The 15,762-nt window shown below is 62.0% G+C and overlaps 3 protein-coding genes across 5 annotated transcripts; 1 reads left to right on the top strand and 2 right to left on the bottom strand.

Moving 5' to 3' along the window:
- Positions 1–3: 3 nt before the first annotated feature.
- TMC6 (transmembrane channel like 6) lies at positions 4–9,283 on the bottom strand. 3 transcript variants are annotated; one of them, XM_075111155.1, is made up of 21 exons: positions 8,862–9,283; positions 7,949–8,058; positions 7,633–7,751; positions 7,165–7,296; positions 6,898–7,056; positions 6,688–6,793; positions 6,493–6,589; positions 6,147–6,401; positions 5,610–5,800; positions 5,382–5,526; positions 4,956–5,111; positions 4,577–4,752; positions 4,346–4,463; positions 3,919–4,016; positions 3,641–3,736; positions 2,829–2,904; positions 2,408–2,541; positions 1,828–2,004; positions 1,558–1,636; positions 1,317–1,395; positions 4–793 (listed from the first exon to the last, which is right to left on the bottom strand). In XM_075111155.1, the coding sequence occupies exons 1-21, from the start codon at positions 9,141–9,143 to the stop codon at positions 708–710; spliced, it is 2,871 nt and encodes a 956-aa protein (XP_074967256.1). In that variant the 5' UTR covers positions 9,144–9,283; the 3' UTR covers positions 4–707. The 3 variants fall into 3 exon arrangements, with proteins under 3 accessions (XP_074967256.1, XP_074967257.1, XP_074967258.1); XM_075111156.1 differs by having other exon boundaries at positions 4,346–4,427; positions 8,862–9,282; XM_075111157.1 differs by having other exon boundaries at positions 9,104–9,221.
- Positions 9,284–9,468: 185 nt separating this feature from the next.
- On the top strand, positions 9,469–12,038 carry SYNGR2 (synaptogyrin 2). Its single transcript, XM_075111167.1, has 4 exons — positions 9,469–9,659; positions 9,970–10,207; positions 10,532–10,671; positions 10,789–12,038. The coding sequence occupies exons 1-4, from the start codon at positions 9,543–9,545 to the stop codon at positions 10,984–10,986; spliced, it is 693 nt and encodes a 230-aa protein (XP_074967268.1). The 5' UTR covers positions 9,469–9,542; the 3' UTR covers positions 10,987–12,038.
- Positions 12,039–12,357: 319 nt separating this feature from the next.
- TK1 (thymidine kinase 1) lies at positions 12,358–15,699 on the bottom strand. Its single transcript, XM_075111166.1, has 8 exons — positions 15,567–15,699; positions 15,447–15,534; positions 15,045–15,076; positions 14,858–14,971; positions 14,683–14,776; positions 14,261–14,350; positions 14,055–14,174; positions 12,358–13,934 (listed from the first exon to the last, which is right to left on the bottom strand). The coding sequence occupies exons 1-8, from the start codon at positions 15,638–15,640 to the stop codon at positions 13,776–13,778; spliced, it is 771 nt and encodes a 256-aa protein (XP_074967267.1). The 5' UTR covers positions 15,641–15,699; the 3' UTR covers positions 12,358–13,775.
- Between the last annotated feature and the right edge of the window lie 63 nt (positions 15,700–15,762).

Here is a 15,762-nt window from a genome sequence, read left to right on the forward strand (position 1 = left end):
AGGTCCAGACACAGGCTGTGAGCCCTCCTGCACAGCTACCTTTAATGGGCCAGCTCAGCCTCTGGCTGGGGAGCCAGAGCCTTCATGTTCCTCTGCCCAGCCCAGAATGCAGCACCACGGTGGCTTTCCGGAGGCCATCCTGTAGGCAAGTACAGCGTGCCCATAGGGCTGCCTGGCCTGGTGGGGGTGGCCCAGTGGCCTCATTTGTGGGGAAGGTGTTGGCCAGCTGCACTCCTCCAGGGGAGCCAGGCACAGGGCTGGAGCTGGGTCAGTGCCTGGCAGCTCCTGGCTCCAGCTTCGCTGCTCCTGGGCAGTGCAGAGAGGGCTGCACATTCTCTCAAGCCAGAAAGCTTTGCTGTCCCCAAAGGCTTCTGAAAACAGCCCAAAGTTGTTCTCCAGGTTGGCTGGGGCATTTACAGGAGGAGAGTCCTCTGTTCTCTGCTAACAGTAACTGCTCACAGAGAAGGGCTCTGCTGGTGAGCCATGCTGTGGGTGGAGCTGTGCCCTGGGACACGATGGCAGTCCTGACCTTGGTCCTGCTGCATCCTCAGCAGCTCCAGGCAGTGGGAACACCCACATCCCCGTGCCACAGCATCCCTGTGGACCTGCCAGAAAATGTGCCCCAGTGGATCCTTGGTCACTGCAACCTGGAGGAGAGGATCTTTCTCTGCACCCCACAGCCCTGCTGCTTCCAGCACCACGCTGCATCAGCTCAGAAAGAGGGCTGGATCCAGTCCCTGGCTGTCGGTAGGGTCCTGTGTCCTTGTCCCATTCCTTCCCGGGGAGTATGGCACTATGAGGAGATAATACATTCCCTGAGATGCCGAGGGTCTGCTGCTGGGGGCAGACAGCAGTGCCCCACACTGAAAGCAGAGAGGAGGCTCTCTAAACATCCCCATTCCCTTCCTCTTCCCTGTCCCAGTCCTGTCCCCATCCTTTCCCTGTTCCTGTGCTGGCTCTGCTGGCAGCTGGTGCGGTCTCCAGGCCACAGCGGCACCAGGCATCCAGCACCCCTGGCACAGGCAGGGTACTGGGGCAGCCCAGCAAACCGGGTGTCTTCCTAGTGCGCTCAGCCCCACATCCTGAGCTGCTTGTGCCAGCAGAGCAAGGGGAAATGCCTCTGGGAAAGGCTGGCCCACCCCATTGTCTCCTGTGCCTTCCCACTCCCTGGCAAGCGGCGCTCTGCTGCAGCTGGGTTGGCCCTGGTAGCACTGTGCTGTTGTGCTCCTACTGGCCCCGCTCCGGCACTGAGCGGAGACAAGTCAACACACCCCAAGCACCCTGGCAGCCCCCTCTCCCCTTTGTGCAGGCCTCACCTGGGACTCGGGCGCATCTTTCTTTCTGCTCATAAATGGAGTGAAGCTTCTGAATAAGAAATTTTTTATCTTCCCCTTCCTGAAACAGCAGAGACATTACAGTGAGCAGCTGCGGGATGGGCTCTTGCACACCCAAGGTGGAAGTGCTGTTGGGGCTAGAGCCTGGCTCTGGCAGTCCCGGGGCTAGACCAGGGCGTGGAGCAGCTGGGACTGGCCGGGGCAGCAGGCAGAGCTCACGCACGTTGGCAATCTGCTCCTTCAGCAGGTGGATGATCCTCCACTGGCCTCTCACCACCTGGATGTTGAAGTAGATCACAGCTCTGCAATGACAAATAGGACAGGACGGTAGAGTCAGGGTGGGAAGCTGGGGGATACTGCGCTTCTGGCACCAGGCTGGTGCACAAGGCTCTGGAGTGACACCCCAGCTCCCAGCCCCTTGCTCAAGGCCGTGACAGGAGGACCCTCAAAGCATGGGCCCAGGGTTCAGGCTTGGGTTTGGATCCCTACTCACAGTAGGATCCCAGACACAAAGAACAGGAGGAAGGCATTCTCCAACAGGTGGTGGTGGACCCAGGTGAACCAGGTGATGTTCGGGTTAGACTTCTCCAGCACCTGCACCCAGGTCTTTCCTGATATATAGATCGTCTCCATCCCCTGGAAGGGGCCACAGGTTTCTGACGGCTGCACCCTGAGCAGACAGAGCAATGGGGTCAGTCAGAGCGATGGGCACCCCAGCCAGCCACTACCCCCAGCCCAGGGCACTGCCCAGCCTCAGATGCCCAGCCCTCCAGGGACACAGCCTCATCTGCCCCAGCCATCCCCAGCGGCTGGACAAGGGGATCCTCATCTTCTCGTCCTGCATCAGGAACAGCTGGGAGAAGTGGGCACAGACCAACCGCTGCTACACTTTGTGCAATGACCAGTGGCTGGGTAGCATCTCCCCGCCTGGGGCAGCACCGCACAGCCCTGTGCTGGGTGCGATGTGCTCCATGTGCTGTCAGGGCCAGGGAGGCACGGTTTCCCCAAGTCTCTCTCCTTCGCCAGTCAGCTGGTGGTTCTGCGCCCTGAGCCATGGCCCAGCGGGTACTCACGACCAGATGGTGTAGGAGAGGAAGACAGCTGCACCCAGGAAGAACGGGAAGCACAGCAGGGTGATGAAGATGGTGCTCATGTGAGATGCTTGCCAGGGCTTGCTGGGGGACTGGCAGTTCTGCATCAGGCTGGTCTGCAGACAGGGAGCAGAGTTCCATGTGCTGCCATCTCCTGGGAAGGGGCCCCAGGAGTGCAAGCAAGATAGCTGCACCCATCCTGCCATCCTGTCCCTTCCATCCATCAGGAGCTGAGTGAGCTCAGGGACACCCTGTCCCCAGGAACACCTCCTCCCTCCCACAAGGATGGTGCTGCTCACTGCACGGTGCAGCACCCCTGCTGTGTGCTACTGTGGCAGGGTGCAGCATCACTGCAGGGCTGCCCATCATGGGGACACATGGGGAGCTGTGGGGCAGCTCACACCTTTTTGATATAGAAGAGCAGCAGCAGCTTCAGTGTCTGCACGGCTGGCAGGAGTGGTGCGAAGAGAACGCCCAGCCTGGGAGAAAGGGGGAAAGAAAAGCTTGTCCCAGGTCCAGGCCCCACAGGAGCCAGTGGTGGGCAGAGCTGGGGGCAGTGTCAGGACACCATCACCACCTGTAATCAGGCTTTCCTAAAGCAAAGAACAAGACACCCTGTGCCAGGCTTGCTGCGCAGCCTGTGCTGGGCTGGGATCTCATCGATCCCCAGGGTGGTTGTAGCCTTTGTTGCTCCCAGGTGTGTTGCAAGTAGGAATGCAGCAGCACACCTGTGGATCCCCTCAGGCAGTGGGGCACAAGGCTGGGGGCTGCAGAAAGGTGCAGGGTGGCAAAGCAAGGGTCTAAGCAGCCGAGCAGGCCCCCTGGAGTAACAAGTACCATTATGGTCTGGACAAATGAGAGGGGTTGTGCGTGCTCCGGAGCCTACTCCTTCCCCAGAGCTCTGGAGGGGACCAGCTGGGTGGGGGATGCCGGACTGGTGCCAGGATGCTCTGCTGCTGATTGCCCTGTGGCTCTCACCCCATCACCAAAGCCAGACCTCATGAGTGAGCATGTAGGGTGCTGGCACCGGGCGCCGCAACTGCCAAACTGTCCATCTCCCTCCTCCCACACACGCAGGGCTGGGGCTGGTCTCCCACAGCCCTGCTCAGTGAGACATGTGCAGCTCCCCATGCCTGGTCCCCGCCAGCTGCAGGGCTCACAGGGGACTGTGAGGCATTCATCAGCAGAGCCGCGCCAGGCAACGTGGCAACTCACCAGGTCAGAGTCTGCCCGTAGATCAGCTCCAGCACATTTCGGGCGATGTCAAACTCAGGCCTCTGCTTCCTCTTCAGCCTCTTCTCCAAGATCAGCCTGGGAAGGAGTGGAGCTCTGCTCCCACACTGCTGCTGGGGGGGGATGCTCGGCAACCCATCTTCCCCCTCAGACAGTGGCAGAGCCTGGGTGCACCAGGGCAGCACCGCCCAGGCAGCAGAGAGCCAGGGCTGTGCCGGGGATGCCACGCTGGCGGGGGACCCCCTCCTGGGGCACATTACCTCCAGACCAGCTCCCCGAAGAGTGTGTCCAGCAGGGTAAATATGAAGTCCATCACCACAAAGCGATACAGGTCCTGCCCCACACAGGTCTCCCAGCACTGGGGAGACAAGCAAGGGTGGCATCAAGCGTGCAATGAGGCCTCTCCTCCCCCATGGCTTTTCCTTGGCCCCCATAGGTTGTGCAGGGCTGTGGGACATTTTCTTCCCCTGAACCTTTTTCCACAGCCACCCCATGTTTGGGGTGCCCCTGTCTGTCTGTCATTCCCCTCTCCCTGGCAAAGGAGCCAATGGTGCCTGCAGTGCAGTCTGGCAGACCCCAGCACAGTCTGGATGGCGTATCCCAGCCTGCTCACATGGGCACCACATGCTCCTCACATGGATCCACGCAGAGCCCAGCCCTGCACAGCCCCGGGGCGGCAGCACTGACCTCCTCTGTTGAGCAGATGACACTCCGACTGAGCCACTGGTAGCAGAGCAGGCCAAGGACCACCATCTTCAGAATGAGGTTCCTGGGGAGCAGGAGCGGTGCCAGGAGCCCCTGAGCCCTGGGGACAGAGGGGCCAAGCCCCGCAGACGGGGTGCCTGGTCCCAAAGCCTCCCCGCACACCGAAGGTGGGGGCACAGGATGCTCCCCCTGCCCCATCCCCAGCCAGCCTACCTGCAGATTGCCACGTAGACCTCTGCCACCGGGGAGTCATGCTTCTCCCACATCCCCAGCAAGTTGTACAGGTGGGGCATCAGCACATTGAGGAGGGATACCATGAGGGGCAGCACCAGCAGGATGGCTTCCTGCTGCCACCTGCCACTAGCGCGGGCTTGGTGGTCCTGCTGAACCTGGCAAGTGGGTACCACAGTAAGCACATGGCTGCCGGCTGCTCAGCACCCTTGGCGAGTTGCAGCAAATGCCAACACCAGGAGGGGAGCTGCAACAGGGCTGCCCCTGCGTCCCAGAGCTACTCTGGCCTCCCTCCCTGCTATCCCAGCCCCAGCCCCCCTACACCAGGGCAGGAAATCCCATGGTGAAGGGCAGCACTCACCGCATGCATATGCTCCGAGAAGTAGTGCACAGCCAACACACACCCCAGCACCGTGCCCAGTGAGAGGACCCAGGCCAGGAAAAGCACAGCAGTGTGTCTCAGGCACTGGCAGAGGCTCAGGGAGTGAGAGCGGGACCGCTGCTCCGCAAGCAGCTCCTGGAAGAGATCAGTGCCAGTGCTGCTGAACATACTCTGGGTCTGGAGTGGGGGTTTGTCCTGTTGCACTGAGGTGGGACCCAGTGGGCTGATGGACAAAGTGCTGGTGCACGACTGGGGTCAGGGGGTATTTGCAGCTGCAGGGCTCCCTGTGCAGTGGGTAGGAGAGGGGTGCTGAGCCCTGGGCCTGGACTGGCTCCTGTGAACGCCCTTGCCCGCCCACTGCAGGGCGCAGGTCATGCAGGGGCTGACTTGAGCCCAGCTTCTCACCTTCAGCTGGGTGCAGATGTTCTCACACTGCAGCTTCACTGAGCGCCTCTGGATCACCTTGAAGTCCCAGGCACAGAAGACTCTGACAGCCAGGTCCCCCACAGAGCCGCCCACGCGGTAGCTCTCCCCAAAGGAGTGGGACATGCTGCAGCAAGGGGAAGGGTGTCAGGGCATCAGGGCTGGGTAGCGAGGGGAAGGCTGGTAGTGCCACAGGCACTGCTGACCCACCTGTACATCAGCAGGACACAAGTGACGAGAAAGGAGACCCCAACGCTGAACATGTAGGCCAGGGGCATGTTGTATGGGAGTGGGGGGACGGCGAGGGGGCATGCGCTGCCATTGGGGCTGAAGGCGCAGGGGTCATTGAGGGTGACATTGCTGTAGTAGCCATAGTACAGCAGCGAGTGAGTGAAGTAGCCCTGTGGGGAAGTGCACCATGGAGCCCATGGCAACCTTGCTGGCACCTGCAGCTCCCTGCCCAGCCTGGCACAAATGTGCCAGTCCGTGCGGGCACAGAGCCCTGGGCCAGGGCAGCACCAAGGACCCCTTATGCACCCACAGCACTGGTGGTCCCAGCGGTGTGAGAGCAGGGACCAGGGCATCATCATGGCATAGGATGCAGGGCAGGGACCAGGGCATTGCCATGGCAGAGGATGCCGGGATGCAGGGCAGGGACTAGGACATTGCTGTGCCAGGATGGGCCCCAGGCTTGGAGCAGTTCCTGGCCCAGAGATGTGCTGGCATTGATGGGCTGGCAGTGCTTACCACTCCTGTGAGGACCTCAAGGCCAGTGAAGGGCTGGGGGCTGGACGGGGCAGGGGGATACGCAGCCTGCAGGGCTACCACGAAGATAAGGAGGATGAGGAATGAGATGACGTTGAACGTGAGGAGTGTCTTGAGGAAGAGGAAGTAGGAGAGGACACTGGAGCCGAAGCGGCCACTGATCTGCTTCAGGGCGTAGTGCCAGGGCCGTGCAGCAAGGAGCAGGGAGAGGAGCCTGTACCAGAAGTCCCGGCAGCCCTGGGGAGAGGGAGCCAGGAGAGAGCACCAAGGCCAGAGCCTGTACCAGAGTCCCCTGTGGCTGCTGTGCAGACCCGTGCCCCAGACTTACGAGGATGATATAGTCCTTGGACCATCTGCAGGGAGAGGAGGGAGCCTGGTGCTGGGCATGCTGCCTCAGGGGGCCCCTCAGCCTGCTCAGCTCCTGCCTGCCCAGCAGAGAGGGGTTTCAGAGGGTGGCATGGACCCTGGGTCAGCTTTGCCTGTGGGAGCCCTGCTTAGTTGGGGCCAGTGGGAGAGGACTTACCGGAGGGTGCGTTTCTCTGTCAGGCTGAGGGGCACAGTGAGCAGCATGTAGCTGCACTGGCTGGGCGAGAGGCTCAGCAGCTCCTTCACCAGCAGGCTCCGCTTGTCTGGGGGCACAAAGCAGGACATGGCCAGCCAGGACATGGTGTACCCATCCTGAACCCAGCATGGGGACAGTGCCCAGCACCACCCACTCCTGACAGATCCTCACCTTCCAGCGTTGCCCTGGCAGGGTCAGTCTCCAGGTCATACTGCCGCAGGCTGGGCCGCGCCGCACGGCAGAGCTGCTGCAGGGGTGGGTGGCTGCTCCGGCGCCGCAGCCGGGCTGTGCGGTTGTAGTACTGGGAGATGATGGCCCCGCGGCTGCGCCCTGTGGGAGAGAGAAGGGCAGGGGGGTGGGTGGCCATGGGATAGCAGGGCAGACAGGAGAGCTCTGCCAAGGGGCTCCTGGGCCCAAGGAAGGCTGGGTGACACCTACCAATGGTGCGGCTGGGCATGCTGGCGAGGATCTTCAAGGTGGCAGAGGAGTAGCCGGGGTGCTGCTCATCCTGCCCAGGCTCCAGCCAGGCTGCAGCAGAGGTGTCTGGGGGGACCAAGGGGGTCAGGTGCTCTGGGAGAAGGAGGGCAGGATGCAGAGTGGTGAGAGCTGGAGCACCCATGATGCCAGTCCCTGTGGCCCTGCTGCCCTGCTCTGGCACAGAGGTCAGGAGCCCACCCTGTGTATGCTCCCCCCGGAGCACCTCCTTCTCTAGAGGCACTCTGTGTCCCCAAGGGTAGGTCTTCCCCACTGCCTGCACTGGCGAATGTGTCAGCAGGCTCCTACAATTGCTTTGCCTGCAGCCTCAGCACGAGCCCCAGCTGGCCCAGGCCAGGTTCTGGGATGGTAAATGGCCCTGGGCATAAACACTGTCCCCATCCCACTCCAGCTGTGCCCACAGTGCTTTACCTGTGTCCTTCTCCTGCATCTCCAGCTCCAGATCTGCCTGTACCAAGCTGCTCTGCTCCTGGATGAGCTGGCGGAAGGAGGTGTGCAGGGCTCCTTCATTGTCCGGGCTCGGCTGCTGGCTGCAGGGACACAGTTGCACTCAGCTGGGGCTGGGGCTGGGCTGGACACTGGGGCCCCAGAGAACAGAGCCATGGAAAAGCACTGGTGCCAGAGCCCAGCTATGCCACCCTGTGGCATGGGCAGCCGGTGCCTGCTGGGCACAGGGCTGCAGTCTCCCTCAGCAGCTGGGGCTGCGGGAGGGTAGGCCCACACTCACCTATTGCTCTCGGTATCCTCAGAGACACAGAGGGTGAAGGAGAGCGGCTGGGACATCCTGCTGGGGCTGAGGGGGTCCCTGCAGCACCGCACCCACTCTGACACGCTGTCCTGCCACAGCGAGGGGACAGGCGTCAGCTGGCACCACGCCACTGGCACCCTCAGTCACCCCAACGTCCACAACTCCCCTGGGACACACGGGGCCCTGTCGGCCCTTGGGACGGGGATGGAGCCGGAGTCGGTGCTGCTGCATGCGGGGGCAGGAGCGCAGGGAGCCACGGGGCTAAACCCGGGGCTAAACCCAGGACTAACACCGAGGCCAACCCGACTCGGCAACCCAGCAGACTGGGAGCTGCGGCGGGAGCAGGAAGGAAGGAAGGGCGGATGGGGGAGGTGGCGCAGCCTCCGCCGAGCACGTCCTGCCCTCGCTGGGGGACTCGCCCCGGCCCGGGGCTGCACCGGAGGACCCCGCCCGCTGTTCCGGGACAGGGTCGCTCCGGGGTGGGAGCAAGCCCACGCCGCCAGCCCGGCCCTCGTTTCTGGAAGCGCACGGCAGGACCCGCAGCCCCGGGGCGGGCGAGGACACCCGTTTCCGTCCATGGGGTAGCCCCGGCCTCGGGGGAGCTCAAACACGCTCTGGGGGGACGGGACGGACACACCGGAGCAGAGACCCCCATGTCCCGTCCTCCACTCCCACCGTGCCCCAGCGCCTTCTTCTTCCTCCCCTCCCTCTTCCCCCTCCACCGCCATCAGTCCTCGCAGCTCACCCCCGGGCGGGCAAAGGCTGCACCGGGCAGGCGGCGGCCCCGGCGGGGCTGCCGGCCACCCTGCCCGCGCCCCCGGGAGCCGCCGCCTCCCGCTCTCGGTCACCCACCGCCCCGGGGCTCCCGGCAGCCCCACGCCCGTCCCAGTACCAGGAACCGACGGAGACGTGTCCCGGGGCTGCTGCCGCCGCCCACGTCGGGCACCGGGCAAGCGCCGCGGCTCGGTGTGGGCGTGAAGCCGCCCCAACACCACCATGGGGAGGTCGGAGGAAGCACCGACAACCCCCCCAGCCTATCCCTCCTACCTCCCAGCGCCGGGCGAGGGTGCGCTGGGAGCAGCCCCCGCAGAACCCTCCCTTTTTCCCCGCCCGGCCGGGCTGTGGGGTTGCGACCTGCGGGAACCGGGCTCCGGGGCGTGGGGCTGGGCCTCATCCGCGGTAGAAAGGACGTGGGGAGGCACCAGGCGTTCACCCGCCGGCGGACCGCGTGGGGCCGGCCGGGAGTCCCCCGTCCCACGGCGCTGCCCGCTGCCGTGGGTGCTGCGGGGGGACCACGCCACCGCGGCACCAGGAGGGAAGGGGGCAACACAGGAGGCTGGGAGGCGGCTCCGGCCTCCCCGCTGTACGGGGCCGGGCGGCTACGGGGGCACAGGGAGGGCACGGTGGCTGGGCGGGGTGAAGATCCAGCTCCGCCGGCCTGAGCGCGGCCCCAGCAGGGCCCGCTCCGCCCCTCCCCGCCCCGGCGGCAGGGGGGGACCGCCCCGGCCCGGCCCTCCGCGGGGCGGTGCCGCGCAGAAGCGGCGGGGAGCGCGGCGGCGGCGGCTCCGGCGCGATGGAGAGCGGCGGCGGCGGCGGCGGCGGCGCGTACGGGGCGGCCAAGGCCGGCGGCGCCTTCGACCTAGGCCGCTTCGTGCAGCAGCCGCAGGTCCTGGCGCGGATCGCCAGCGCGGTGAGTCGGGGTGGGCCGGGCCGGGGCCTGCTCCGGGACAGCCCCGCCAGGCCGGGCCGCGGGGCTGCGTGGGGGCCCCGGGTCGGGCCAGCCCTGCGTCCCGGAGCCCGCATGGCCCGGCCCGGTCTTCCTCTCCCTCCCTCTTGCTGCGGCTTTCCCCCGGCTCCTGCCCCAGCACAGCCGCAGCGGCGGGCGCTCAGCTGAGCCCTGCCTAGGCCGGTGCCCCCAGCCCTGCTGGGCACGGGCACCCCCCAAAAGGGGCCCCACCGCCCCGGTGCCGCCCGTCGAACACCCACTCCTGCCTCTGTAGATCTTTGCCTTGATCGTCTTCGCCTGCCTGGTCGGGGAGGGCTACATGAACCTGCCTAGCTCGCCTCAGCTCTTCTGCATCTTCAACCACAACGAGGACGCATGCCGCTATGGCATCGGCATTGGCATCCTCGCCTTCCTCGCTTGCATCTTCTTCTTCATGGTGGACATCTACTTCCCCCAGATCAGCAACACCACCGACCGCAAGTACCTGGTCCTGGCAGACCTTGGCTTCTCAGGTACCGGCAGCTACGGGGTAGGGCTGCGCCTTCTGTGGCTGCTACAATGGCTGCCCTTGTCCCGTGACGTGGCTGCCGGTGCCTGGCGAAGGGAGTCGCTCCCGCCTGGCCCGCTGCCCGTGTGCTGCCTGCTGAAAGCGCTCCAAGGAACCATGGGGAGCAACATGCGGATGCCTGTGCTGCGCTGAACACCTGCGCTGGCCTCTAGCCCCCCCCCCCCCCCCCCCCCCCATGATGGCAGCAACAGCCTAGTGGTGGGAGCAGGGTCTGGCCTGTGAGCAGGAGGATGCAGTCCCAGCCCCTCATGCCACCTTCCTCCCACAGGTCTCTGGACGTTCCTGTGGTTCATTGGCTTTTGTTTCTTGACCAACCAGTGGACCTGGACACAGGCCAAGGATGTGCCCATCGGGGCTGACTCGGCCCGTGCTGCCATCACCTTCAGCTTCTTCTCCATCTTCTCCTGGGTGAGTGAAGCCACAGTGGAGCGTGGCCTTGCCCCACTTGGGAGGGAGTGCAGAGGGACTCCCTGGGCCAGGCAGCCCAGGGCAGCCCTGACAACGCTGGCCCCCTCATCTCTCTAGGGCCTCCTGGTGGCCTTTGCTTACAAGAGGTACAAAATGGGTGTGGAGGACTTTGTTCACAGCTACGTCGACCCCACCCCGGAGGTTCCAACTCCCTACTCCAGCTACCCCAATATCAGCCACGACAGCTACCAGCAGCCGCCCTTCACCCACACGGCAGAAGCCCCAGGGGGTTACCAGCCCCCACCGGTGTACTGAGCCCCTGCCCAGTGGCTTGGCAGGGACAGCTGTACCAGTGCAATTTTCTTATGTGGGGTGGGAGGGACCTGCAACTTGAAGTGGGAGGGTGGTGGCTGCTTTGTGTGAAGGCCACCGGGCCTGGGTGCTGGGGTGCAGGAGGGGCCTGGTCCAGGTGGTGGAGCTGAGCTCCCTGCTGCTGCGCTCCAGAGCCTGGCGCATAGTGAGTGATATGGCACATATATATTTGCAACTGCTGAGCACAGCCCCGCAGCCCCAGGGAGGTGGGTGCATGGGGCTGGCCCCAGCGAGGACAAGCGCCTGCCCTTACTCTTGTGCCTTTGGGGAAGCAGCTGTGGGAGGAAGCAGTGCGGTGGGTGTGTGGTTCGCACCCCCCTGGCTCTAGCCTGGCTGTGCCCTTGTGACTGCTGCCCTGGCCCGTCCTGGCACCAGTGCCTTTCCAGCCCCACCAGCCACAACCCCTTGAGTGCTGGCTCTCACTGCTGTAGCACAGCTGGGCAGTGCAGTCCAGCTCCTGCCTGCCTCTGGCTTCCTGTGCCTTTCCCCCTCAGCTGCTGCTGGGTGAGCTTGATGCCAAAGCCCCTTTTTCCTTTTGACTATAAATTCCTGTGCTGTGCCTTCTCACAGCCTGCACTAGGGCTGCCAGTGCTGGGATGATGCAGTTCAGGATCAGTGGGAGTGCTGAGTGCTGCGTGCTCATAGTGGGGCTGTGGCCATTCCATGTGTCCAAGGAGTCCTGGAGTGCTTTCCCTGCTGACTAGGTATTCAGCCCCCCTCACTTGCTTCCCACCACACGCTGTTTCTGCAGAAGTGAGGCCACCATCCCACCCACTGCTCCCTCAGCAGCACCCTGCTTGCCACCCATGCTCCTGGCTGACCCGAGGGTGCTGCTCCAGCGCCTGTGCAGGCTGGCTGTCTCAGGTTGTTTTCTGCTGCACCTGTTGTGAAGCTATTCCCAGCAGCAGCATGTGGTATGTGAGCTGTCACTGCTGGGGCTGGTGTCCAAGTAGTTCTTTGTCACTGTAGAGATGGAATAAACTTTTTCACCTAGCCACCATGTGCCTTTATTCTCTAGTGAAGCAAAATAGGGATCCTTCTCTCTTCCCCAGGGGCTGGGACAGGGGATTCCAGGCAGGGAAGCAGCAGAGCAGCCCTGGTCACCTGCTGCACTACAAACAGCACACTCATGCTAGTGCTATTTTTAGGCAAGCCCTCCTCCTCCTGCTCCTCAGAGGCTGTTAGGTAGAAGGTTTGAGCAGATAAGCACCCAGCCCAAGCTGCTGCTGTGAGTGATCAGCCTGCACTGTTTGCACACTCTTCACCGCAAGGTAGCTTTTTCAGAACAGTCTGGTATAAAATACACAGAGACAATTTCATTAAGTTATTTATTAGCCAAAACCAGTAGCAGTGCTGCCTTCCCCCCCGCAAGGGGAAAGCCCATGCCTGGCAATCAAGTCCTTGTGGGTACTATAACTGTCACTACTTCAGATAACAAACAGCATGGGTTTTCAAGATGGCTCTTGTAACCTTCTGGGGAGGTGGCTCTTCCTGGCTGGAGGGTGCAGGCAAACAGAGCAGTGCATTTGCACGTGGAGATGTGACCTGGCCACAACCAAGAGCTACTGCTTGGAGCTTGTGGAGGCTGGCTTTCAGGGAAAAGCACTTTTGCAGTAAGGGGGAAAGAAAAAAACCAAAACTAAACCCCTTCCAGAAGCCAAGTCAAGCAAAGGGGGAAGAGGATCCTTCAGTCCACTTGGAGTGGAAGAAGAATCAGCCTCAAGAATTTTCGGAAGGCTCAGCAGGGAGCAAGATACATGACTAGAGCTGAGTTTCCAAGTAGCTGGATCTTCACAGAAACAGTAGCCCAAACCCTTACCACTGAATCCTGAGCCTCCAAACCCTTCACAGATAACTAAGCACTAAAGTAGCAGCACCAAGCTTGAACCTAAGCAAAGACACCCTGAATTTGGAGAGGAGGCTCTTCCTGAAGTGAAGTCTAGTTGTTCCAGAAGGACTTTGTCTTACTACACAGACTACTACTAGGCTACTGCTAGCCCTTTTAAAGCTCAAAAACTAGGAAGAGCCTACTGTCAGGCCATCAAGTCAAGCCTTTCTCCCCCTGCCAACTTCTGTTTCAACAAAAAATTTGCAAGACAGTTACAGTGAGCATAACAGCAAAGAGGCAGGCCATGCACAATCATTCGAAGGGACTGCTACAGGGCAGGCTGCTGCTCTGTGTGTCAGTTGAAAAGCTGTGTCATGGCTCTATGACAAGGAACAGGTTATCTCCTCAGACTACATTAAAAAAGGAAGCGGGTTTAAAATACTGTGGTCTTAAGAAACCTGGTGTTTAGCAAGAGCACACAACAGATAAAGAAACAGTTGCATTCACAGGCAAATGAACCAGCCACCAGTGCCAGTCTGAACATGTGCAGAGGACCAGGAGAGCAGGCCAGAACGATGGCGTGCGATGGAAGCCCTGCAGCCCGGCTTACTATGAAGTTTTCCAGGACCTGTTTGCGTGGCAGCATCAGTAACTACACCTGTCTCTTTTCCATGTTCTGAGGAAGGAACTCACTTTTGGTCAGGCTCCCGCTTCAGTTTCCCCAGCATCAGGTCCAGTTGATCCTCCTCTTTCCTGGTCCTTGGTGCAGAGGAACAGCAGCTTGGCAGGTAAAACTAAGACACTTTACAGTTTTGCTAAAAGCAGGGGAAGCCAGATCTGGCATCTGGGAGCCACAGGATTCAGCTTTCTTCCTCTCATTTTCCCCGATGTGGGACCCCAGCAGTCAAGAAGCAAAGATCTTCCGGGAGGAGGCCATGTCCAGCTGCTTCATCCCCAAGGGCGTGTTCTCTTTGTTTTCCAACCCAGGCTGCTGAGGCCGCTTGCGGAAGTAGCAGGCTCGGCAGACAGAATGGTACTTGTCTGCTCCTCCAATTACTTCAACCTGGTAAGGAAGTTGGGAGAATGACTCTGCAGAGCCCGGTTCTCCTGAGGAGATCCCTCTATACTAGCAGGACTGGCAAGGTGAAGCTACTGAAGTGCTTTCTGTTCCAAGGGAACTCACCTCCTTCTCTGCTCCTAGCCTCTTTGTGTAGGAAGCTTCTCGGTAGCACTCCATGCACACGGCATTCAGCTTCACCACACTCTCTGCCAGTGGCACCAGGTTCAGGATGCTCCCGAAGGCCTGTGCCAAGATAGAGGGGATGGTTCTGTTGGATGGGTTCTACAAGGATCCCAAAGCAGCTGCTGCACTAAAACAGAGTGTTTTACCTTTCTCTGAAAAGTCCCATCAAGAGCAGCAACGATGACTGTTTTCCCAGCGTTGGCCATTGTCTCACAGAAGTCCACAATATCTGGGAACTAGAGGAGGTACAGAAACAGTGTCAAGAGGAAGGAGCAGCACTTCACTCAGGGGGTAGTGGCACATGCCCAGACAGCAGCACAGGGCACAAAGAAAATTAAAGCCATGTTGCCTATCCATGAAATGGACTCCAGGCCCACTTTCCTCAGCCTGCAGGGACTAAGGGAAGGGAAGGGTTTGACTACATGAGCTTAGTCCAGCAGGATCAACCTGCTGCAGGGTATTTCTTCCCACCCTCTCCTACAGAGAATTCAGGCCTTCTTCTGCACAGGGTGCTATGAAGATTGCATCCTGCAGAGCTCCCCAGGACCTGCCCTGGCCATGCACTTACAAACTGGCCCTCATCAATGCCGATGACCGCACAGCCCAGCGCCTCCTGGTATATGTCCTTGAGAAGGCAGGCTGGCAGGGCCTCCATGGTGTTCCTGTGGGGAAGGGTGAGACTGTGAGCCAGACAGCCCACCTGCTGGGCCCACGGGGTGGGTCCTCCTGCCCCAGGGACTCACTTGTCATGTGTGGAGACACCAGAGACACAGTAGCGTGTGTCCTTGGCATACTTCACCAGCAGGCACTGGTACTGAGCGAGCTGGAACCGCCGCACCCGCCGCATTAGCTCCGTGCTGCAAGAGATGGCCGTCAGCGGGCTCCAGGCCTCAGCCCCCTCTCTGCCCAACCCATCTGCCCCGGGCCTACCTCTTCCCGGAGAACATGGGCCCGAAGATCACCTGCGGGCAGAATCATGAGGGTCAGTGGTCGAAAGCACAGCTTGGCAGGGGCACCACGCAGGCAGCCCCCAGCCGCCAGCCTGGACATCGCTCTGCCCAGTCACGGCATCCTGCCGGACACCGGCCAGGCACCGACGACTCGGGGGATCACCGGCACCACTATCCGCCCCCCCCGAGCGCCGGTTCAGCCCATCGCAGCCCCACACCAGCCCGGGCACGCCATCACCCCACGCAGCCCGGACATCCCTCCCCCGGTACCGGCGCAGCCTCTGCCTCCCCGCCGCAGCCTCTGCCTCCCCGCCGCCTCTCGGTACCAGCCCCAGCGGGCCCTGAGCGCCCACCCGCTGCTGGTGTCGGCCCGGCCCCGTACCTGAATTTGCCCGCGTGGGCGGCTAGGCGAGCCGGGGTGGACACCGGGCACCGTCAGGCAGTTCATGTCTGCGTTGGACGGACGGACGGACGGACGGACGGACTGACTGACTGACTGACTGACTGACTGACTTCCCGCGCGCGCCTCTCCGCTACGGCCGCGAGCTGGCCAATCCGAGCAGGCCTCACGCCCATGCGCCGCCGCGGCGGCCAATCGGAGAAGGTCTCACGCCGCTGCGCAGGCCAATGGGAGAACAGGCGCGAAAATTCTTATTTCTCCTCCGCGCCTCCGCACCTCGGCCCGCGCCGACTTCCCG

Source organism: Phalacrocorax aristotelis, chromosome 16 (assembly GCF_949628215.1).
Source record: "Phalacrocorax aristotelis chromosome 16, bGulAri2.1, whole genome shotgun sequence".
In the NCBI taxonomy this organism is placed as follows: Eukaryota; Metazoa; Chordata; class Aves; order Suliformes; family Phalacrocoracidae; genus Phalacrocorax; species Phalacrocorax aristotelis.